The 24,495-nt window shown below is 44.3% G+C and overlaps 1 protein-coding gene across 1 annotated transcript in view; it reads left to right on the top strand.

Moving 5' to 3' along the window:
* The window catches only part of PHYHIPL (phytanoyl-CoA 2-hydroxylase interacting protein like), an 82,213-nt gene that overhangs the window by 39,629 nt on the left and 18,089 nt on the right, over nt 1-24,495 (top strand). Inside the window, exon 2 of the mRNA XM_056849674.1 lies at nt 10,819-11,015. Within this exon, the coding sequence (XP_056705652.1) occupies nt 10,819-11,015 (197 nt within the window). The remainder of the gene's footprint in view (nt 1-10,818; nt 11,016-24,495) is intronic.

The raw sequence follows: 24,495 nt of genomic DNA, 5'->3' as shown, positions 1-24,495 counted from the left end.
TCCCATCTTTATAATTAAAACTATATTTATAATTTATCTACTTCACTTATACACTGCCTTTCTCTACAGTGGGGACCAAAGCAGCTTACATTATGTTCCTCTCCTCCATTTTGTCCTCACAACATCTCTGTAAGGTAGGTTAGAAGATTAGTTTTGCTAAATAAAATTGGGTTGGAGGGAAAAGTAGTGAGGAGTTCATCTGAAATGAAATATAGGTATGATTCTAAACAATAAAGTACCACTTATTTTCTCCTTATGGGGAGAAATGAGGGACTGACACAGGTGTAGCCTTTTCTTTTTCAGGTTACGTTCTACCAGTAGTGGGCCTGCCAGTTGCATGTGGCTGGAGTTGCATGGATGCCTTGTAGCATTCAGAGTTTGTCTAGAGCTCATAGTCAAGGGTTAACATGTTCTGTCCACAACAAGTGGCTTCATATGTCTGCCTCTACATGTGGTACCAGCAGATGGAGTTTCTTCTATCTCTGGGACCCCCAGCTTCACGCCTTAAAGGCGTGGCCCAATAACTGGACCCGCCCCCTTTGATGAGGGTCTGGCCCTCTGTTCCACCATGCCCTTGACTGCTGCTGAGAATGCAACCCATCCATCTCCTGCTGTCAGCATGTCTGGCCTTACCTGCCCAACCAGTCTGTCTCCACCAGGTCTGCTGTCCCTTTTGCCTTGCTGTTCTGACCCCTCCTCCAGAGTGGGTTCCCCTGCAGCCCAGTGGGGTGGTCCATGTCACATCCTCCATCCATGAAAGAAAACTGCAGAGTTGGCCTTGTAATGCCAACAAAGGCAGAAACAGTTCTCCAAAAACTGCCAGTCCAGCTACATCTATGCAAGAAGATTTATTTCCACAAGTTCAATATACCACTCATGTGAGAAGATATTGGTAATTCCTTTAGCCTATGGTCCAGTCTCTATCAGCCTTAATTATTGACCTTATCTGGTGTTTTTCTTTGTAAACACTGAAAGTGCTTTCTATGGAGGGGGGCATTGCTGCAAATACATTTGTGTTCCTTTGCTTTTGTTCCTCTCGCTGTTATCTTTTTTACTTTACCTTCACAATACTTATCCTCATTTGCCCACAATGCCACTTTATTCTACTGGCTGTTGCAACTGATGATTTTGTCAATGTGGTCTCGATATTATTCATCTCTCCCATCCCACCTTTCCTCCAAGGATGCTGTCTCACAGTGCAGCATATCCCATCACTTTTTCCTCACAGCAACCCAGTGAGGCAAGTCAGGCCAAGAGAGAGAGAAACTGGCCCAGGCACACCCTATGAGCTTTGGGGCTGAGTTGGCGTTTTGGATGTGAGTCTTCCAGGTCCTCTAGCCACTGCGCAACTTTGGCTTTCTCATGAGGGACCTGGTAACCCTAGTGGTAAACAATGGGGGGGGGCAACAGGTTCTCTGCCAGTGAGCATCCCAGATGCATCCAGTTGAAAATCGATTGATGGACATGGGGGTCTGATCAAGCAAGTCATGTGTTCTTACATGATTTGACTTATATATCCTAGGTAAGTGTTCCCATTTCTCTAGATTCTTATTTGTCCCTGCTTCAGAACCTCCTTGTAGAAGAACTACAACATCTGTATATTCTAAGGGAACAGCTAATCTGTTATTAGAACATTAAGAGAGATAGAAGAACAATTATAGATTTTAAAAAGCCATAATCAAGGATGAAAACACCTAATATTTTACCTGGAGCCTGGAGGGATTTGGAATGATTTTGGTTTATAAAGCAGGGAGGTGAATCAGCAGCGTGTGCTCCCTTTTTTAATAGAAAAAGAGTTCTTTTTGCTATTAAAATAATTGTGTGTGCCTTAAGCTGTTTGTTGTGGAAGGAAGGCAGTAATAAAGAGTGGGAGTTTGCTAGCACAACATGAAATAACATTGTGTTCGACAACTGTGACTCCTTTGAGTCATTGCTCATATGGATAATAACTTAATTATACAATTAGCTGTTTGTGAATCAGGCATAACATTGAGTGGGGAGGGAGGAGGAAAGTTGTTCACAGCTTTTGTGTTGGCTCAGATGTACACTTGCCACATCAAAGTCTGTGGGTTTTGGGGGACATGCAATGCTGCCAGGCCTATATGCACATTACCAATGTGATTATTTCTCGTAATCAGCTTAAAATGTGTACCCCATAAAAGCTTTTATATGGCTGGGATTTGGTAGTGCTTTATTTTAAGCACTTCACTCTTATGGTAGGAGGTACCACTTATACCAAACCTTACTCTTTTTGGTCTGGGAAGGTCTCAGTACTTGAGCCCACAGTGAGTCTTGGGCCTAGAATTGAAGGATGTTCATGAGGTATTCATCTTGTGTGTTACTTCCCAGCTGTGGACAGAGGAGGGAACTGCTGGGAGACCAGCCTAATCAGCAAGGGACCCTCTTAAGAACTAACTAGATCAGGTAATGTTGTTCCCCTGACCCCATAAAAGCCTTCAAGAAAAGCAGAACACTAACACTCTTCTGGTCCCTGAGATAGAGGGCTCTTACCATGTCTCTTTCTTTCCACAAATGTTAGCAGTTCTCAAAAACGTTGATGAGAACACCAGCCCATGCATACCTGTGTTAGGCATCTATGGCTTAAAAGACAAGCCAAAACCAAGGTTTGCAAAGCTCCTTTGCCTGCACACTTGGAGGTGTTTTCTGAATCGCCACAGGTGACCAGGTCAGTGGGTGTTTAAGAGAGCTGCAAAGGGCTTGTTGATTGCAAGCCCATCAGATAGCAAAGTGAGAAACAAAACTCAAGTGCATAAATAGAACAAGCAGATCATAAAGCTATGTCTGCTGATTTTGTTCAAGAAAGTTTTGGAGACCATCATCTCCACCCCCCCCCCCGAGATTTTGTAATTTCCTGTGGAAACAGATGATTCAGCAGAGAATCTTTCTCTCAATTTGCCCTTCTTTTGAAATTTCACTTTAGTAGAGCCAAATTCACACAACATAGAGTAACGAATGCAAGCTTGCTAACAAGTGTTTCCTCAACACGGAGCTGCCTCTTGGCAAATGTACCCGTTATGTTGCATTTGTCTGAAAATGCATGTTTCACTTGGAGCTTTGGACAGAGTATACTGCATGAAGCTGAGTTTAGGCTTTCAGGTAGGAGAACTGTTGTTGTTCTTGTGCTTGTATCTCTCATAACTATTATCCACAAAAAACTCTGTAGGTGTAATGTACGCACATAATTTGTTGTTTGGTATATATTATGACTGTTTCTTTTTTGGTTGTTTTACTTTTTTACACATATACTGTAGGTTTTAAAATTGTGCTTGGAGGTCTATACACAGATAGATAGATAGATAGATAGATAGATAGATAGATAGATAGATAGATAGGTCGGTCGATAGGTAGATAGGTAGATATGCAATATTTTGTTTTTAAGGTCCTTCCAAATTCCCACAGATGCACCTATTTGGTCACAATCTCTTAATAGATTTGAATTTTGCTTTGAATTTTGGGAGAGTGTGCTGTTCCTGATCCTCTCGGTACATGTGATAACCACCATTTTCATCTTCGGTCCTGGTGCAGCCCCACATTGGGGGTTAACAATTTTGTGTTAAAAGGGCAAAGCATGTGATTTCCAGCTTCGGTATATACAAGCATGTACTCTTAAAAACTCAGATTTCCAATAGTGCATACCGTGATTGGAAAATATGCTTATTGCCCATTTCACACAGACTGGTGTTCGTGCAGTGTGCACTCTCCTGGTATTCATCACAGGAAACCAGAAACATATTGCCTGAAAGAGGGCTAAAATATGAATGCAAACACAATTACAGGTCACACAGACAATGATTGGAATATTCACATTTTCAGTTTAAATGATATATATTTAATGTATGTATTTAAACTTTATGGGCAACCCTCGCCTTGTTGCATCTTTCAGAAAGCACAAGGTATTTGATGTGCAGTTCCACATTTTCTATTCAGGTAAAAGTATTCCCACAGATGCTATAAATAAATAGTTGCTATAAATAATCTTCTTCAAAGTCAGTCATGGTCCAGTCTTCAGGTTCCCATTCTTCCTTCATTTTACCTACAATGCCCATTTGCATGAGTTAATTCAGACTCGTGTATCAACATATCAAACAAACAGCTCATTAAAGAAGAAGCAAAAAGCATGCAAACATCAGAATGAGGTGTTCGTAAATGTGCTAGACCGATATAAAAGGTGGTGCCAACCAACAGCGAGGTCTTAACTTAAATAGAAAACGGGCAGGGTCAGAGACATCCGGCAGATCATTTTGTGGAGATATTCCTCAGATCTTTTCTGCTTGGTGTTCAGGTGGGTTCTGAGTTCTGCCCTAAGTTCAGGGCTCGTTCAGCAGGGCGCAGGATCAAAAAAAAGGAAAGTTCAGTGCTGGAGGAGGGACTGAAAAGAAAACAGAATTGCAATGGCTGCCTGTCAAGCTCAGGGGCATCCACGTCTGGAATACTGTATGTAATTTAGAGGGAGGGGAAGTTTAGCGTAGGATGTTCAGACAGGGTTTAAGAAGAACAGTTATAGTCTTTTCGCTTGAGTGGGGGAAAGGATGAATAAGAGGGTTTTACATTTCTGAATGGAACTGGGTGGGGGGGATAGAGAGAAATTATTCTCTCTTGTAATATTCGAACACCAGAGTTACTCAAAGAAATTGAACTGTCACCGACAGCACTTCCACATCACCTCATGCGACACTTCTTCAATGGAGTCAGTTCACACATTCAGTGGCAAAGCATTATGTGCTGAGCGATTGAGTGATTGTTGATGCAGGTGTGAAGCAGAGAAAGGTCTGTCGGTCCTGAGCTAAAAAGGGATACTGTGTTTATCTGGAAGGAAGACAAGCCTGAATGTCAGATGACTCCCTTACAAAGGTTTTTCGCAAAAAGTTCTTTTATGACGGTGCATACAAGCAACTGGTATGAGAATTTAAGGTAGTCCCCTCTTTTCTTGATGGCACAAGTGGAACATAACCTGGTCCTTTCAGGTCGATAACAGCATTTCTGGCTATCAGGGACATATAACAGTTGTTTCTGTCATGTTTTGCCTCTGAGCTTCCCAGGCTGGTTTAGGGATGACATATTCTCAAGTAGAACTGTGAAGATGGAGTGAAAGGCCACAGTCCTTCCCCTCTCTTTGTGAAGGATGGAAGATTGTCAAAGCAAGGACGTAAATGATGATTTGAGGAAGAGGGACGGAGGGGACTGTGGATTGGATTGCCTGGCTGATCCCCAGGCCTTTTGCTCTTGTGGCTTAGTCACAAGGCCTGCCCCTTCCATTAGTATATCCAGCAGTCCAGGTAGGGTTGCCAACCTCCAGGTGGTGGCTGGAGATCTCCTGGGATTACAATTGATCTCCAGGTGAGATGAGTTCACCTGGTGAAAATGGCCGCTTTGGAAGGTGGGCTCTATGGCATTATACCCCATTGAAGTCCCTCCCCTCCCCAAACCCCACACTCCACAGGCTCCATCCCCCCCCCAAATCTCCAGGTATTTACTAACCTGGAGCTGGCAACCCTAAGCTCAGGCATGCATGTGGGGCTACTTCTGTCCCCAGTGCACTGGATGAGCCATAAAATCAGTATGGTTTTACCTAACATCTGGAGGGATCTGAGTTTTGGTTTTGCTTTTTAAAAGGAAAGTTGCTAGGCCTCAGGGTGGAGAATCCTGAACCCATGATACTGCAATGTGGACTATACAATGACCATGCAAATTTTGATGGATAATTCTGCAACCTCTGAACTGCAGGATTAGTCCAGGGGTCACTCTTTGTATACAGTCTCCCATAGCTTGGATTTCATAGCCAAGGAATGCTGCCCCAGATGTAGAAGTGGCTACTTCTGGCACTCCAAGTGGTCTCCCGCTCAAACTCAGGCCAGGCTCAGAGCTGCATAGCTTCAAACAGGGAAATCAAGCTTGGAATGATCGAGCATTACTATATCCAGACACTCTCTGGGCTGTTACTTATTCCTTCTACATTAATATCATTGACTGTTCATTCATAAACTTCTCCTGTTCTTCTTTTGTTATGGAGACTGCTTATAATCTCCAGAATCTTTGTCACCTAGCTGCTAATCTTGGTTGACTGCTGCTGCTTTTTGGGTCCCAGGGCTCGATGTGTTGCCATTGCCAGCATTTTCTACTGAAACTCTGAAACAAGGCCCAGCAATTGCATGAGTTTCTGAGCGACATACAAAGGAAGTAAGAAAGTAAGAAAGTTGTTTCTTTCTTACTTTCTTATGCAAGGTTTGCATAATTCCATTTCGGTACGTAGCTTTCTCCCTGAAGCTCCTGTTCAGAGCTGGAAGATTGCTTGCTTGGTTTGGAAAAGATATATTTGCCATCTTGCTCAGAGGATTGTGCTATTAACAGCTGCACAGTGGGCAGAAATTTAAGAGGTGCAGCTTCTCTCTCCCCACATTACCATGTTGGTATAAAAAACACCCTGTTGAATTCCTGCACGTTCAGCAGCATAAAGGTGACAAAGTTGCATACCTTTTTAAAATCATGGATCTAGAGCTACTGCTATCTGGCTGGAGGCTACATTCAAGAGGAGTTTTTCTCAGTAACGCTTGACTCCCCCGCCCCCTCTCCACATTCCCAATGCCTTTCTGCACTGTGCTGTAGTGTCCTTTTCACCCCGTCTCATTTCTCTGCCGATCTCCCTCCTGCGTTGTCTGTTTGCATTTCCCTGCCTTCTTATGTGGTCTGACAAACCTCTCATAATCTCTGCCAGTTTAGCACTTGCTGGTGGCACCACTGCAGGGAAAGAACTGCTATGCAGGGGGATACCTAATTTTAGTCCAAGCGCTGCTGTATTTTGGGGTGGGGGGATGGACAATTGATCCAACTTCCTCTCCCACTCTCATGGGAACTGCAGAAATCTGCTGGATCTCTCTTTAAAAACTGCAGAGTAGCGTAAATATGTCCACCCTGCTTGCAGAAGGCTACCGGGGGGGGGGGGGGCAGTAATTGCTGCAGACGCTTTGTTAAAACTCAGATGCAATTTAAGATGACACGTCTGTGCTGGTGTTTGCATATTTTGGCTCCTACGAGAAAAAAAATGGCAAATTGCATTAATGAGAGATAAACGGTGCGACACATTGCATACCAATGGTCTGATCCCAGGGATTTTGCTGCCCCAGAGAGGAGGAGGAGGAATTGGTTTTTATATGCCAACTTTATCTACCACTTAAGGGAGAATCAAACCGGCTTACAATCACCTTCCCTTCCCTTCCCTTCCCCTCAACAGACACTCTGTGAGGTAGGTGGGGCTGAGAGAGTGTGACTAGCCCAAGGTCACCCACCTGGCTTCATGTGTAGGAGTGGGAAACAAATCCAGTTCAGCAGTTTAGCGTCCGCCACTCATGAAGAGGAGCGGGGATTCAAACCCGGTTTCCAGATTAGAGTCCACCGCTCCAAACCACCGCTCTTAACCACTACCCCATGCTGGGTCTCCAAATAGGAATCAGAAAACAAACTTGAATCTAAAATCACAATGTGAAAACATCACACGCAGAAATCAAAACAAAACAGATGTCCAGATTGGGTAAGAATTTGGGGTTTCAGAGGAGCATGGCTGAGTTTCAGAGTCCTGAAATCTAGATTTTCCTTTACTTATTTCTGATATTGTTGCCTTAGAGTATCACCCTGACCAAATTCGGAAAATGTTTAACAAGGGATTTGACTTGGATTGTAAATTCACTCTTTGAAAGGTTTGCATCTGTTTTATTTGGCAAATAGCTGCAAATAAATAAATAAATAAATAAATATTTCCAATATTTATAAACCGTTTTCTGCTGGGAAACTCCCGCAATCGGATTTCAGGGGTGAGCTGGCCATTTAACCTTCCAGGAAAGTTCCCGATGGCCCTGGGCCTCTGAAGGGCTGCTTTCTGCGAGAAAAACAAGCATAGCCAAGCCCTGCAGCTCCACTAGCGCTGCAGGAGTCGCTTGGCTCAAGATCTTCTGTAGCGACAATCATGGCTCTTTGCTCACCGGCTGCCTCCTTCTACCACCAGTGGGAGCAGTGGGAGAGCTGAAGCCCGCCATCGGTGCTGTGGGCCAGGATTAAGCCAAGTGGCTTGCTCAGCTTGGCTTGTCCCTGCGCCATTGAAACTTCCCAGCCGGCCCCATTGGGTTTTAGGAAACCAGACTTTTGCTATTGAAAGCTCCACTTGTCTATTTAACTAAGATCCACATTATTATTATATCACTACCTCTCTACAATTTACACATTAGAATGCTTTCTCTGTCCTTGAAATTGTTGGATCAAGTTCTTTCGGTATTCTTATTGTTATTATAGTATGTCAACTTAATTAAAGCACAGGTTTCTTTAACCTTGTCAAGCCAATTATTTAAGAGGGAATTTATTGCTTTTCCAGTTTCTCACAAAATTTGTTCTAGCAGCCGTTAACATATGGAAAAACATAACTCAAATATCCTTTGGTTTGTCTGGAAAATAATTTAATAAAATTGTTTCCAGTCTTACTGGAATAACAATTTCAAGACCATTGGATATGATTTCAATCACTTTCCTCCAATATGTTTGGGCTCTACTGCAGCTCCACCACATGTGTAGAAAATCTGCGCCAGCTGAATCACAATACCAACATTTACTAGCATTTTTATTTTTAAAAATCATGTATTTCGATATTTAGATGCCCTTTTTCTTACATTGTTCTCCCCTGTTCCATTTTATCCTCACAACAATAACCCTGTGAGGTAGCTGGGATGAGAGAATGTGAATCTCAAAGTGAGCTTTGATGGCAGAGTGGGGATTTGAACTGGGGTCTCCCAGTTCCTAGTCGAGCACTCTGGCCATGACATTGCCCTGGCTGTCCCTGACTGACCATCACCTCTAGTTCGCAGGGTCCATTCATATATGACAAAGTTCTCATGCCCCCCTCATGGCCATCACGAGGGACATTCAATTGCACAGGGAGTTCCATGCTCAGAACTTAATTCCCAGGAGAGGGAGGAACCAATCCTAGCTGTCTTTCTTCATATTTGATTGTTATGACTGATAGGATCATTTTTGGTTTCATTGTGATTGCATGGTGCAATATGATTTTGTTAGCCACCTTAAGCTAACAGAAAGGTGGGATATAAATCAAACAGGGTGCAATCTGGTCAGCATTATTTTAAGCACATTTTAAGTCAGTGAGCAAGATTTAGAAAGCAATCCTAAACCCGGTCTGTTGGGTGTCCTGCTCAGGTCTATTCAATTGGGCTTATTCCCAGGAAAGTGTTCTTAGGGTTGCACTGTTAAGCAAGTATTTAATTCTCCCTACTGAGATCAATGAACAAATCAGCTTGCCTATGTGGTACAAAGAACTTAATTTGGGCCGGGGGAGCAGGTGTATATGTTCCGGTCTAATGGGCTTGCACACTGAAAATACTGTTACTGTATTGCTACTCATTTCCATTCCTCCTGTAAACATTAAAACCCTCATAACATCCATGCTCAAAATGTGCAAGATTAATTTTAGTGTTCATATCCCACCCCCAACCATCTATTAGTGGCTAGGGTTAGCTATTACATTAGAAAAGCAGTCAGTTCTGGAATGGTAACAATTCTCTCTGACATTAATTACTCTATACATCTCTCGGGATAGTTTTTTTTTTAATCACATTGGCTCAGCTCTACTTTTTCCCATGATTTACTGTGAACCAGGCTGTGAAGTTTTAACTAATGTTGAAGAATATTTAGTCATGTGGATAATCCCGTCACTTTTGCCTGCCCTGCTTATGCAAATACAGAAGCTGATGCACGGTGTATGGAGACGCATGTTTTCTAGTCCTTCCACTGATGCTTCTTTTATGTAACTTTGAGTAGAGTTGCCATGTGGCCAGTACTGTACTGGTCAGACCATAGCACTGAGTGGATTGACTCAGTGGGTTGGATCCAACCAGCTTTTCAGTGGGTGAAAAAGGAAGGAGCTGAGCCCTATGACCACAATTCTGGGGATCATTGGAGCTGTGTTTAGAACAGCCCTGTGGGATGGGGGCTGTAATGAGGAAAATGGGGCACGATTAGGGCTGCCAGGCTTGGGGGGTTTGGAGCGGCAACACGGTAGGGGGTGGCATTGCTAGTGTGACAATGTCACTTCCAGGAAAGACCCATTGAGTTTCCAGACATTCCTAGAGCTACCCACCTTCACTTACAGGTTTTTCCCAAAGGTGACACCATCACAATGGCAATGCTGTCAAGTTTTTAACACCCCCCCCCCCGCTGCAGCTAGGAGCATTTGTGGGCAAAAGGAAGTCAGGGCAGGGGATCCCCTACCCTGACTAGGAGCTCAGCAGTCCTTGGCAAAGTTGAGTGAAAGAGCAGGCTAGATGCCACCAAATCTTCCTGAGGTGCCAGTTGTCTGCTTGGTTTGACATGTGAGAGTGTTAAAACTGTGATCAACTCTACCTTCAGTTTCAAGTGGTATCGTTCTTTCCATGAGCTTGGGAGTCTACCACCTCATTCTGTTGCATGTTTACGGGCTATGCCTTAGGATCTGAAGAGCTCCAGATTTTCTCAGGAGTCACCCACGGCTTATGAGATTCTGCTTTGGTGTCCTGCCTCTGACCTGCCAGGTTCCTTCAGAACCCTATTGGGTTCTGTTCTGATCTTCCTTATTTTGGCTCCACCCCTGCTTCCACTTGCACTTTTCTGGTCTTACATTTACAGCCTTAACCACATATGTAGTAAAAAGTTTTTAAAAATTAAGGTTAAAATTTTTATAGTAAAAATTCTCCAGTCAGTTACAAGGAGCAAAGTTGGCCATAGCCTTTTGCTAACAGCAGCACATTTTTATCCATGCCCTCACAGGGAACAAATCGCAAGATAGTGGAATTGCAGAGATGGAAGAGCTCCCGGTGCCCCACAACATCAAAATCAGCAACATCACCTGTGATTCCTTCAAGATTTCGTGGGATATGGATTCTAAATCCAAGGAACGCATCACACACTACTTCATTGATCTAAATAAAAAAGAGAACAAGAATTCCAACAAATTTAAGCACAAGGTATGTTTTGGGGTTTTGTTTTTGGGACAGTCGGCAGAAGGAGGAGTTGCTTCATGAACCAGCTCGATACTAGTAACTCCTGCTCAGACCCATGTAGCGTTGTAGGTTGTGCTAAAGGGGAGTGCATGTGAAAGCTAGTGGTGGTATTTGCTGTTACATTAATTCTTCTGTTGAGGCCAGTCTCAAAAGTTTCCTGACCACGTAGCTTTGCGATATCTTTAATTGCTCTGTTTAGCTCAGGCCCATACAGTTCATGACCAGCTTGGTATCTGATCAAACTAGGGACACCAGCCTCCAGGTGGGACCTAGGGATCCCCTGGAATTACAGCTCATCATCATCATCATCATTTTAATACTCTCTGGAAAATGTCTAATTCTTTACATTATTTTACTATTTTAAAATTTTATTTTGGTGGAATTCCTACCTTATTCTGTATTGTTGCTATAGCTTTTTTTTTTTTTGCTAATGCAATAAAGACTTGATGATGATACAGCTCATCTCCAGACTACAGACATCAGTTCCCCTGGAGAAAATGGATGCCGTGGAGGGGGGACTCTATGGAACTGGACCCCACTGAGGTTCCTGTCTTCCCCAGGATCCATCCCCAAATCTCCAGAGGTTTCCCAACCTGGATCTGCCAAACCTGCCTCCCATCTCCCACATGGCCTGGGGGAACCTGGCAAACCCTACATCAAACTCTTGTTTTCACTGTGTGTCAGCAACGGCAGATCTGGGGTGAGGAATGGGGCAGGCCACATTTGTTTAGTGCACACACACACTGATTTATTTAGTTAGCAGATCTGTAGCCCAGCTCTTTAGTGATCTATTCAGAGTGACTCACAGCTAAAACAATGAAACGGAACACAACAAGCCATTATAAACAAGGTGAGGCATAAAATCAGCATTAAAAACAAAATACTGAGCAGCCTAAAATTATATTCATAAAACAGTCTCCACTCAGTCTAGAATCATGCCATAAGACAGCTAAAAAAAGATGGAAGCCCTTAGTTAAAAGCCTGGATAAAAAGGAATATATTGACTTGCACATGAAGGAAAGCAGATGTCAGGAAAGCCTCAAGTGCGAGGGCATTCCAGAAGCAAGGTGCCACCACTAAAAGGCTCTGTCTGTGGTCCCATTCATCTCACCTCTAGAGGTCGGGCATGGAAAACGGGGCTTCAGAAGAGGATCTTAACTGTCAGGGCTGGGCAATACAAGAGAAAACCATTCTTCAGGTATTGTCGAAGGCTTTCACGGTCAGAGTTCATTGGTTCTTGTAGGTTATCCGGGCTGTGTAACCGTGGTCTTGGAATTTTCTTTCCTGACGTTTCGCCAGCAACTGTGGCAGGCATCTTCAGAGTAGTAACACTGAAGGACAGTGTCTCTCAGTGTCTTACACTCTTCCTACACCCTTGACACTGAGAGACACTGTCCTTCAGTGTTACGACTCTGAAGATGCCTGCCACAGTTGCTGGCGAAACGTCAGGAAAGAAAATTCCAAGACCACGGTTACACAGCCCGGATAACCTACAAGAACCAATTCTTCAGGTACTTTGTACGTATAATATTGTACGTATTATCTCGTGTTATGAGCAAAAACGTTCTTTTTATGTTTGAAATGACACAAATAGGCATTATTATAGTAATGGACCCCCCACCCCACATACACACTGGGCCCCAGCAAACTTTTCCTATTTTCCTGCCATGTCACAATACAAGGCAGAAGTACAGTATTTGGTGTTAAGGGTTACAAATGATACATGTTTGGTTTAGCCAGATTCCTTAGGAGGGGTGGGTAAGGTGCCCAACAGGACTATTTGCAAGTGGCTTACTCATTTTGTAAATCAAATGTAAGGGGAAAGAAGTTCTCACAAACATAAACAATAATAAGTCTGTATTCCTCAGCAAGAAGGCAGCTCTGTATGTCAAAAGAAGTGGGTTAATTCCAGGGGGCATCCAAAGCTCTTTTAAGAAAACAGAATTTTCAACATATATTCAGCATACATCTGGTTCACAGTGAGTTTCTCATCATCATCATCATTACCTTTATTAGGCATTTACATCAGTATACCATAAACAGAATTACAAAATTGGTTAAAACAGATTACATTAAAAGGACATTACTTAGAAGTACGTACAAACTGCTCGTGAATCCTTTGTGCAGACAGGAGAAAACTAGCTACTTGTTGGGTAACAGTAGGGTTTCTATCAGATAAAAGGTACATCACCGACTGCTGATCTGAAAGACTTTGTTCACTAGGCAGTAGGGGTTCAAAATAAGTATTCCTTGGCCTCATGTAAAGCTGGCAGTACAACAACACGTGAGTTAAGTGTTCAGGATGCCCAGTCTTACATGGACAATACCTATCAATAAAAGGGATTCCTTTGTATCTTCCTTGTAGGATAGCTGAGGGAAAAATGTTAAGTCTGGCGAGCATGAAAGCTCTGCGAATGTTCGGTGACTCCAAATAAGACAAGTAGGAAGCTGCAGCTCCATAAGCTGGAGTAATACCATGAAACATGGGGGAACAGTGTCTATTAGCTAGGGAGGTTAGGGTCTGCATTTCTATATCTAGTAGGCGCTGACGTATCAATCTAAATGCTTGCTCTTTCCCAAGCATCAAAAGAGAATCAAATGGGATACCGACAGACTTGATTTTCCTGATAATTAATTTCGACCACTGGCTTATGTAAGAATCTCCCATCAATGCAGGGATATAGCCAGGATATTCAGTTAGAAAGTGCAGACGTAACCAGAACTTAATGGTCTGGATCCAAGCTCTGGTTTCCAAAAAACCCTGTCCCGTCTCAAGGCACAGAGCTGCATACCCTACACAATTGGGGACACCAAGAATGCGGCGTAAGAAGGTGGACTGAATCCTCTCAATGTCCTGATTTAAGGCACTTACCCAAATAGGAACTCCATATAGGAGTTGGGAGATGGATTTAGCCTTAAATACCAGTGAGGTTTGGTTCTTGTAGGTTATCCGGGCTGTGTGACCGTGGTCTTGGTATTTTCTTTCCTGACGTTTCGCCAGCAGCTGTAGCCGGCATCTTCAGAGGAGTAACACTGAACAGTGAGGTTTCTCCATCTAAATCTGTCCATAAGGAATCATATTGAATGGGGAAACAGTTTCACATGTGTGAACCCCTTTGACTGATGCTAATGTCCTTGAGATATTTTTGAAATGGTGTTATCCTGTTCCTTTGTCTAAGAAGTTTGCCTTGCAGAGAATCTAGGCTTTTGCTGAGAGAAAACAAAATGGCTTCCCTGTTATTATTTAAAAGCTGTCTCAGACTGGTTATTTGTGTGCAAATTGACAAGAATATCAATTTTCTTATTGATGCTGTCTGAACGGTGGCGTGCTTTGCTCTCGCCCGACAGTACTTTGTTCTTGTGGCGAGGCAGAGGATGTGAATTAAATGAAATGCCGTTAAAACCAGATTTCAAGAATGCACTAGGTGCATGAAATGAAAGGTGTTTTTAGGTCTCGCAGATTAAACAAGGGCTTCAAAGAGGGTAACTCTGGGACAGAAAAATCTATGGTTGATGCTACAGGCATAAGTGGATCAGATCAATGGCTGTTCCAAAGCAACGCAACTGGCTTGTTCGAACTAAGCATGAGTGAAAACGTGCTCTAAAAATTAATAGGATCCTGACCTCAACATCGATGTGAATGGGTCAATCTGGGCTCACGTGGGAGTTCCACGTGCACCTTGGGAGTCCCGTGGTTCTCCGGGTGGGGGCAGTTTGTGTAAATTCTGTTCCTTTCAAAATAGTTTTACCCTGTGTTCCTATAGCGCACAGTGTTGAAAGCCACATGACAAATCATCAAAATAAAATGAACAACAAATGAGGGGGGAAATCAGTTCGAAACACCAGCTGTGTATAAACTAATTTATTCCGCCAGTGCTCACAGGAGAAGAAGCCCACAAACAGTGTCCCAACATCTTCAGAAGCAGATATACCTCATACCCCTTCCAAAAGAGGAAAATTCAGCCACAGACCTTACCTAGGAGGTCATTTGACAGCCCCGTGGCTATCTCTGTAAATCTGCTTCTCCTGAAAAAGCACCTGGAACAGCATCGTGGATGAAGATCTCAGTTAGCAATTATAGTAGTTGCCGTAAAATTGGTTGAGCATGCACTCATGCCCACCCTGAGGCATTTCCCTGCAGGTCCTTGTTACTTTTTCTTTATTCCAGTAGTCTCACATGTCACTGCCAAGACAAATCAAATCAGGGACTAGTTACTCCAGCTTTTATATCAGCACCCTCTGTACACTTTATAAATCTACACTTGCTTTCTTCGGCTGAATCATTTTATTTAACCTCAAAGCAATATTATTATTTATTTATTTAAAACATTTATTGCCGCCTTTCTCCCTTGTGGAAGTCAAGGTGGCCTCCTGAAGATCAACAATGAGGGGACCAGGCGCACCTCCATTGTGTAGGTTGCTCCTTAATTGTGGGGCTGCCATGGAAAAGGCCATCTCTTGTGTACCCACCAAGTGAGCATCTTAATTGTGGGAAAGTCAGCAGGGCCTCTCCCTGCAGTCTTAATTCCTGAACAGGAACAAATGGGGGAAGACGATCCTTCAGATACCCCAATTCCAAGCCATGTGGGGCTTTAAAGGACAAAACCAATACCATCAGTTAGGCTCGGGAGTGGATCAGTAGTCAGTGTTAATTGCTGGAGCATCAAGGACATATGCTCCCAGTAGCTGGCCCTGACCAACAGTCTAGCCACACAATTCTGCATTTGCTGCAGCTTCTGAACTCTCTTCAAAGGTAGCCCCAAGTAAAGTGCATTGCAGTAGTCCAGTCTAGATGTAACTAAGGCATGGATCACTGTGGCTAGTTCTGACTGAACCAGGAACAGACGCAGTTAATGCATCAGCCAGAGCTGGGCAAACATGCTACAAGCCACAGCAACCACCTGCTTTTCTAAGGTGACTGCTATGTCAAGCAGCACCCCCAAGCTGCGAACCTGGCTTTCAAGGGGACTATAACTCCATCCAAGACAAGGGAGAGCTGAAGTCCCTGGCCTGTCTTTCTACTAACCCAGAGAACCTCTGTCTTGTCAGGATTAAGCTTGTTCACCTTTATCCAGCCCATTACTGACTCCAAACGCCGGTTCAGAACATCAGCAGCATCCTTGGAATTAAGTGGAAAAGAAAGGTGGAGCTGGGTATGATCTGCATATGGATGACATCGCAGTGCATACCTCCTGATGACCTCTCCCAGTGGCTTCGTATAGATATTAAATAACATGGGGGATAAGATGAAACCCTGCGATACCCACAGCCCAATGGGGCAAAGCAGGAACCCCCCAGCATTCTCTTCTGAGACTGACCCCCCAGATAGAACTGGGACCACCGCAATACTAAGGTGCCCCTTAGTCCCAGAGCTGAAAGGCAGCTCGGTAGGATACTGGGTCGATAGTATCAGAGGCTGCTGAGGGATAAAGCAGAACTGGATGGGTCTCGTTCCTCCTGCGTAGCACTCGATGGAGGTCATTAGCCAAGGCAACCAAAGCAGTCTCTGCTCCAAATCCTAATCTGACGCCAGATTGAAATGGGTCCAGAAAATCACTCTTCCAAGAACCCCTGGAGCTGAGAAGCAACAACCCACTCTAGCACCTTGCCCAAGAATGGAAGATTGGAAACTGGGCAGAAATCTTCTAACATATTAGGGCTCAGGGAGGTTTTTTTTTCAAAACAGGTCTAATTAATGCCTCCTTGAGCATGAGCGGCGCAACTCCCACTCTCAAGGAAGCATTTAAAAAGGTAAAGGTCCCCTGTGCAAGCACCGGGTCATTCCTGACCCATGGGGTGACGTCACATCCCGAAGTTTCCTAGGCAGACTTTGTTTACGAGGTGGTTTGCCAGTGCCTTCCCCAGTCATCTTCCCTTTACCCCCAACAAGCTGGGAATTCATTTTACTGACCTTGGAAGGATGGAAGGCTGATCAACCTCGAGCAGGCTTCCTGAAACCGACTTCTGTTGGGATCAAACTCAGATTGTGAGCAGAGCTTGGACTGCAGTACTGCAGCTTACCACTCTGCTCCACGGGGCATTTACCACTCCCTTTACCCACTCCACCAATCCCCCTCTAGTAGCTTTTATCAGCCAGAACGCAGGTGGTAGTCCTCACCTGTCCAAGGATCTTGTCCATATCCACTAATTGAAAAGTATCCATATAAATTGTACAAGCTCAAGACAAAAACGTCATCTGGACATGCATCCACACCGGCATCTAAACCAGAGCAGATCTGAGCAAGTTTGTCTGCAAAAGAAGAGGCAAATTGATCACAGCGGGCTGTCATATAGTCAAAGTCCAAATCCTTGGGGCTTTGATGTAAAAGTCCCCGAACCATATGAAACAGTTCAGCTGGATATGAGCAGAGGTGGCAGAGAAATGTTGCCTTTTCATTATCATCACTGCCACAGAACAGGCTCTAACTGGGGTCTGTGCCATATTTGATCAGTCACACTCCAAGTTTTTTGCCAATGGTACTCTAGCCATCGTCCCTCCCATTTCATCACCATCAACTCCTCAATGAACCAGGGAGATTGCTTGGGTCTATCCGGGGGGCAGGGTGGAGGGGGCACTTAGGAGCAATTGTGTCAACAGCTTGAGTCATCTCCCTATTCCAGAGAGCCATCAGAGCCTCGACAGAATTGCTAGCAACCAAGATGGGGAAATCCCCAAATGCTGACAGGAACCTGTCAGGATCCATCAGGTCAAAGATCTGTGCCATTTTTTTATTTCCCACTCATCTGTCTTCTAGTTTCTATCCACACCACCCATACAAAAATTATAATAATTTTGGGTACAGTCCATCTTCATACAGGTTCACTCTAGAAGCAGGGGCAAGAGGACAGGACAGGAGGGGAGAGGAGAGAGATGGCTTTAGGGGAGGGGCTCTCAGCCTTTTCAAAATGGGATCGTGTTCTAAACTTAACTGCACTTTTCAGGATCCAAGTTTTGATAGTGCCCTCTCTCCCCCCCTCTCTTTAGTGACCACCCACCAGTGTATACCACCTACCCATGTTTCTGTTTGAATGGGGGGTGGCTTGCAGGGGATGACTGCAAGTAAAATAGTTTTTGACAGAGGTTACACATGCTAGTGCCGTCAAGTTGCAACCAACTTATGGCAACCCCAGCAAGGGGCTTTCAAGGCAAGTGAGAAGCAGAAGTGATTTGCCGTTGCCTTCCTCTGCGGAGTCTTCCTTGGTGGTCTCCCTTCCATGTACCAACCCTGCCTAGCTTACGAGATCGGGAAAGGTTGGGCTATACTGTACCATTCCACATCCCTTAAACTTAGGTTAAGTAAAGGTAAAGGTCCCCTGTGCAAGCACCGGGTCATTCCTGACCCATGGGGTGATGTCACATCTCGACGTTTACTAGGCAGACTTTGTTTACGGGGTGGTTTGCCAGTGCCTTCCCCAGTCATCTTCCCTTTACCCCCAGCAAGCTGGGAACTCATTTTACCGACCTCGGAAGGATGGAAGGCTGAATCAACCTTGAGCCGGTTACCTGAAACCGGCTTCCGTCGGGATCGAACGCAGGTCGTGAGCAGAGCTTGGACTGCAGTCCTGCAGCTTACCACTCTGCGCCATGGGGCTTTAAAAGTTATCTCAATTTTCTTTCAGCTAGCATCTAGTTAGTAATGAGTCATTAATTACACTGGATGTAATTAGATCCTCATTATAATGTTCAGGAATCTAACCGTTTGGGACCCTTAACCTGTAGGCTCAAGACCTGTGAGGCTTTTTTAGACAATAAAATTCTGTCATGTGGTATATCCAGCTTTGCCCTGCTGCAAAAAGCTAAAGTACCATATCTACTCGTGTATAAGCCGAGTTTTTCAGCACATTTTTTATGCTGAAAAAGCCCCCCTCGGCTAATACTCGAGTGAGGGTCCCACTTACGTGTTCTCCGGTGCAGTACGGGTGTTCTCCAGCTGGGGGGGGGGCGCGTGTTAGGGCTCATAATATACACGCTGCATTGTGTACGCACTGTGTTACTGTGTTATTGGTATCTATTTTTATTTTGAAATTGACCAGTAGCTGCTGCATTTCCCACCCTAGGCTTATACTCGAGTCAATAAGTCTTCCCAGTTTTTTATGGTAAAATTAGGTGCCTTGGCTTATATTCGGGTCGGCTTATACTCGAGTATATGTAAGTAATAACTTCCCAGTGGTAAGCCACAAAGTGTTTCACCAGGGGAACTACTGCATATTTTTTCCCATTTACAGTATTTACTGAATTTCAAGATTAGGTTTTTTTTCATAGTTATGCTATAAAAAGAGGGGGTTGTCTTACATTTGCATACAAGTTAGAATTATGTCTATTACTAGGTGTGTGTGTGTGTGTGTGTGTGTGTGTGTGTGTGTGTGAAACATTTTTAAGGGTGTCATCTTACATTCATCTTCCCTTCAAGTAAATATGGCAGGATATCTATATATCTAATTCCCATATATGCCCCTTGCCTGAGGATAGCTAAATCTGCAGATAAGGGGCACACTCACCACCAACAGATGTTCCCCAAGTTTGCAGAAGAACCTGAAAACAAAAAAACAAGGGACTTAAATTCCCCTGATTTTTTCAAAAGTCTTGTCTGCCCATGTGGGGCTGGGGTGGGGAGGAGGCCTGGAGTTGCGATGAGGGGTAGGGGATGGGATTCCCCCTGTGAGTTTCATAGACCCCCACTTGTTACTCTGTTATGAGTTTTCCTTCTTCCCTAGTCTCTGCTACAAGGTAACTCTATTAAATGTACAGAACATTTTTGTCCAGACTTGTCGGCTAGGGTTGCCAACCCCCAGGTAGTAGCTGGAGATCTCCTGCTATTACAACAAATCTCCAACCGATAGAGATCAGTTCACCTGGAGAAAATGGCCGCTTTGGCAATTGGCCTCTATGGCATTGAAGTCTCTCCCCTCTCCAAACCCTGTCCTCCCCAGGCCCCACCCCAAAAAACTCCTGCCAGTGGCGAAGAGGGGCCTGGCAACCTTATTGACGGCAACCCTGTATGGGAGTGAGGAAATGCACAATAAAGTGATGTCAAGACACGAGTAAGCTTTGTGAGACTATGGAGGAGGTACTAGACTTGGGGCTGCAGTATTTTTCAGCAGCTGTGCATCTACTGTTGTGTCTAGCAGGATGTGGGAGACCCGGGTTCGAATCCCTGCTCTGCTGTGAAAGCTTGCTGGGCGACCTTGGGCCAGACACATTCTCAGTCAAGCCAACCTCACATTGTGAAGATAAAATGGAGGAGAGAAGAATGATAATGTGGGTCTCCTTTGGGAAGAAAGGCTGGATAGAAATTAATAAATAAATAGTCCTGGACTTACATGACTGATGGCTTTGCCTGTCCATGATTTCATGTCTAGAGATGACAAACCAGAGATTCCATATGTGCCCCTAGTAAAACTGTTTCATGGATATCTCTCAGTTTTCAGCAAGACTGACCAATTTATATGCCCTCATACGTAAGATCAGTTTCCACAAGGAATTTTACAGAACTGGAATACAATTGCTTCTTGATGGGAAGGGCCTTCCTTATAGGTGATGAGAATGTTTCCTTGTGCGTTTTAGAAGGTGAACCCATGGTAAATGATGTAGGGAACAAATTCCTTTCTGTTCTCCAATGTTGTGATAAGCCAAATCCTTTTTTTTTTTTTTTGCTCATGTTTTTGCATGAGCAAAAACATGCTAAGTCTTGCCAAGAGAAACTTGACTATTTAAGGGAGAAAGCCTTATCAGCCAGAATTTTGTCTTTCTGGTTCCGACTTTCCTGGTGCCTCTGAAATCAGAGATCCAATTTATTTGTGTGGGATGAGCTGACAGCCCGGATATGCGGTTGAGCCAAAACAGAAGCTCACTTTTCTTTCCCCTCCCGCCTCTTCTGCCCTTCTTGCCCAGGCCCCCCTAGCGGCTCTAGAGCTGGTCACACAAATTGGCAGAAACTGTCGGAAGCCAGCAGGCCACAGCTGAAGCACCACAGCGGATGTCACACAAGATATTCTTTATACATTGATCCTTTGCTCCCACTGATTTTGGTGCCACTGCCACAGAATGGCACGGTTCCTTCTCTTTTCTGTTAAAGTTTGTCCATAGCCATTTTACAGTCTTGTGTACACAGGCTGCTTGTATACACTGGCTGCCCCGACAAATCCCAGAAACGTTTGGGGGCAGAGCTGGGGGGACGAGGAAGTGTCACAGATGCTTCACTCTTCCACTCTGCACCATTTTCCCAACCTGAAAGAGTCCCAGGGGTGTTATTTGGGGAAATCCAAGTGTTTCCTAGAATTAGGGTTGCCAGGTCCCCCCTCTCCTCCGGCGGGAGGCTTTTGAGGCAGAGCCTCCCTCCCCCCCCCCCCGTGTGCATGGGCTGAATCCAGCCCTGTGCATCCAGCCTGAAGCCTCCCCCCTCCCTCCCTGGGTGCGCAGGAGCCAGAGCACCCTGCAAGTGCAGCCAAGACCATTCTCCCCTCCCTCTTTGTCTTTCTGTCCCTCTTTCATTCTTTTTCTTTCTCGTCTCACTTTCTCTCTCCCTCTTTCTCTCATTTCTCCCTCTTTTTGTCACACTTTCCTTTTCTTTCTCTCCCTTTCTTCCTCTTTCTCCCTTTTTGTCTCCCTTTCTTTCTCTCCCACCGTCCCTCCCTTTTCTTCTTTCCTTCCCTTTCCTTCCTTCTTCCCCTTCCTCCCTCCTTCCTTCTTTCTTTCCCACCCACTGTCCCTTTCTTTCTTTCTTTCTTTCTTTCTTTCTTTCTTTCTTTCTTTCTTTCTTTCTTTCTTTCTCTTTCTTTCTTTCTTTCTTTCTTTCTTTCTCTTTCTTTCTTTCTCTCTCTCTCTCTCTCTCCCCCCCCCCTCTCCCTCCTATCTGTTTCATTCTTTCTGACTCTCTCTTTCTCCCTTTGTTTCTCTCTTTGGTCATTTATGCATGGTCACTGTAACCTCCTTTATTCCCTGTTTCAGCCAGGATCAAACTTTTCAGTATGCACAATATCCCATTCCTTGGTAGCTCGATGCTGTTCCAACGCAAAACCAACCCGGGTCCTCCCATTCCTCTGTTAATCCAACTTTTCCCTGTCCCCTGAGCTCAGCCCAGCTCAAATTTCTGTGCAGATGGCAAACAGGGGAAACACAGAAGATTGGGTTCTCTCACAGCCAATCATAAAGCAATGTATAACGAGGCGGGGATTCAAGTTCTTCCTGCTACCTCGGAGCTCTTTCTGAGCAAAAGAAAGGCTTTTTAAAAATGAGGCTTGGATTTCCCCCCCCCCTTTCAGATTGCTCTGTTTTGTTTTTTTTGTTCTTAAACTGCTTTTTTACGTGGCAGTTGGGTTTGGGGAGGAGGAACTCTTCTCTCACAGTGAGCACTGCGAAGTAAGCCAATTACAGAACAGCATTTAAAGAGGCAGGACTTGATTTGAGCTTGGGAGACGGCCGGTGCATAGATTCCCAACAGAAAAGTGTGATTCCAGCCAGCAACGAACCTCAGGTAAAACTCCCATGCCTAAATGATCTTTCTTTCTTTCTTTCTTTCTTTCTTTCTTTCTTTCTTTCTTTCTTTCTTTCTTTCTCCCTTTCTCTTCTTTCTCTCCCTCTTTATTTCCCTCCCTCTTTCCTTCTTTCCTTCCTTCCCTCCTTCTTTCCCACGCTTTCTTTCTCTCCCTCCTTCCTTTCATTCCTTCTTTCCCTCCCCCTTTCCTCCCTTCCTTCCTCCCCCTCCCCCCTCTTCCTCCCTTCCCTCTATCTGTTTCACTCTTTCTGCCTCTCTCTTTCTCCCTCTTTATTTCTCTCTCTCTTCTCTCTCTCTTTCTGGACTGGGAGAGAACTGCAGGCTCACCAGTCAAGGCAGCCAGTCCTCCCCAGTCCAGATCTGGGCTAGTGAGTTGGCTGTGGGCTTGCCAGCCAAGGCAGCCATGCCACCTTCCGTCCAGATCTAGGCTGGTGAGCCCACTGCAGGTTCGCCAGCCCCCTAGTTTAATTTTTTTTAACAGAATTAATGGCAGGGACTAGCGATACAAACTTCATAGAAGACACTTTCAAAGTAAGTTAATGATATTATTTTTTTTACTTTATTTTTTACTTAAAATACAAACATACTTTACAAAATAACAAATCTGTTAAATAAAAGAAAATATTGTAAGAATCTTATTGTTGTAAACCTTTTTGTGTTTCAAGTAAAAAACAATATCATTAATTGACTTTGCCTGTGTCTTTTTGTATCTCCAGTATCTGGCATTACATTTTATGGTATTTATTTATTTATTTATGCGCACATGGCCCAGCCCGACCAAGTGACATTTATGTTTTATCCAGCCCTCCTAACCAATGAGTTTGACACCCCTGTTCTAGAGTGTGCTCTTTCTTTTGTGTGGTGGATAGCTTTGCCGGTGGTGATCAAACCCAGCATGACCTTGAGAGCTCTGTAGCAGATACCGATAAAATCTGCCTCAGAACCACTGTGGGGTGCAAAAGTGATAGATAGCTTTTTTAAAATTTTAATCACTCCATTGCAGACTTGACCCTGATTTTTTGGGATTTTTTTTAAAGTCCTCTTCATACTATACGAGTCTTAAAAAACAATTCCTTCATTCCAAAAGGGAAAAAAACTATTTCATATAATATTTTTTTCAGTGCACCTGGGTTCCTTGTGATGCTTAGGTTTCTGAAAATATAGTTCCCAGCATGCTCACATGTCAGTTCGGTAATCCACATGGGTGCCAAGTAGTTATCTTATTTGTATGCAGCAACATGAAGATTCTTCTGTTTTCTCCTCTCTCTGCTGCTGTTAGCCTGCCAAGTTATTATTTTTTAAAATATCATTTACAGCACCATTAGGTGTTAGCGATGGATATTGTGCACACAACTATAATCAACGTAGAACTGCAGTGTCTTTGTGTGTGCCCATGCAAGCACATGTGTGCGCTTATGGAAAGTGAGCATGGAGCTGGTGTCAGTCTGAAGTTGGTCATTTTTAAATTCACAAGTGATGGCCTCAGTTTTGCTTGTAAAGGTAAAGGTAGTCCTCTGTGCGCCCTGACCTGGATGGTCCAAGCTAGCCTGATCTCGTCAGATCTCAGAAGCTAAGCAGGGTCAGCCCTGGTTAGTATTTGGATGGGAAACCACCAAGGAATACCAGGGTTGTTGTGCAGAGGAAGGCACTGGCAAACCACCTCTGTTAGTCTCTTGCCATGAAAACCCTAAAAAATAAAAAGGGGTCGCCATAAGTCGGCTGTGACTTGACGGCACTTTACACACACACAGTCCTCTGTGCAAGCACCGGGTCATTACTGAACCATGGGGTGATGTCACATCCCGACGTTTACTAGGCAGACTATGTTTACGGGGTGGTTTGCCATTGCCTTCCCCAGTCATCTACACTTTACCCCCAGCAAGCTGGGTACTCATTTTACCAACCTCAAGAGGATGGAAGGCTGAGTCAACCTTGAGCCGGTTACCTGA

The sequence above is a fragment of the Euleptes europaea genome, chromosome 5, assembly GCF_029931775.1.
Source record: "Euleptes europaea isolate rEulEur1 chromosome 5, rEulEur1.hap1, whole genome shotgun sequence".
Classification (NCBI taxonomy): domain Eukaryota; kingdom Metazoa; phylum Chordata; class Lepidosauria; order Squamata; family Sphaerodactylidae; genus Euleptes; species Euleptes europaea.
The sequence above is the reverse complement of the archived record's forward strand: the minus strand, read 5'-3'. Positions and strand labels throughout refer to the sequence as shown.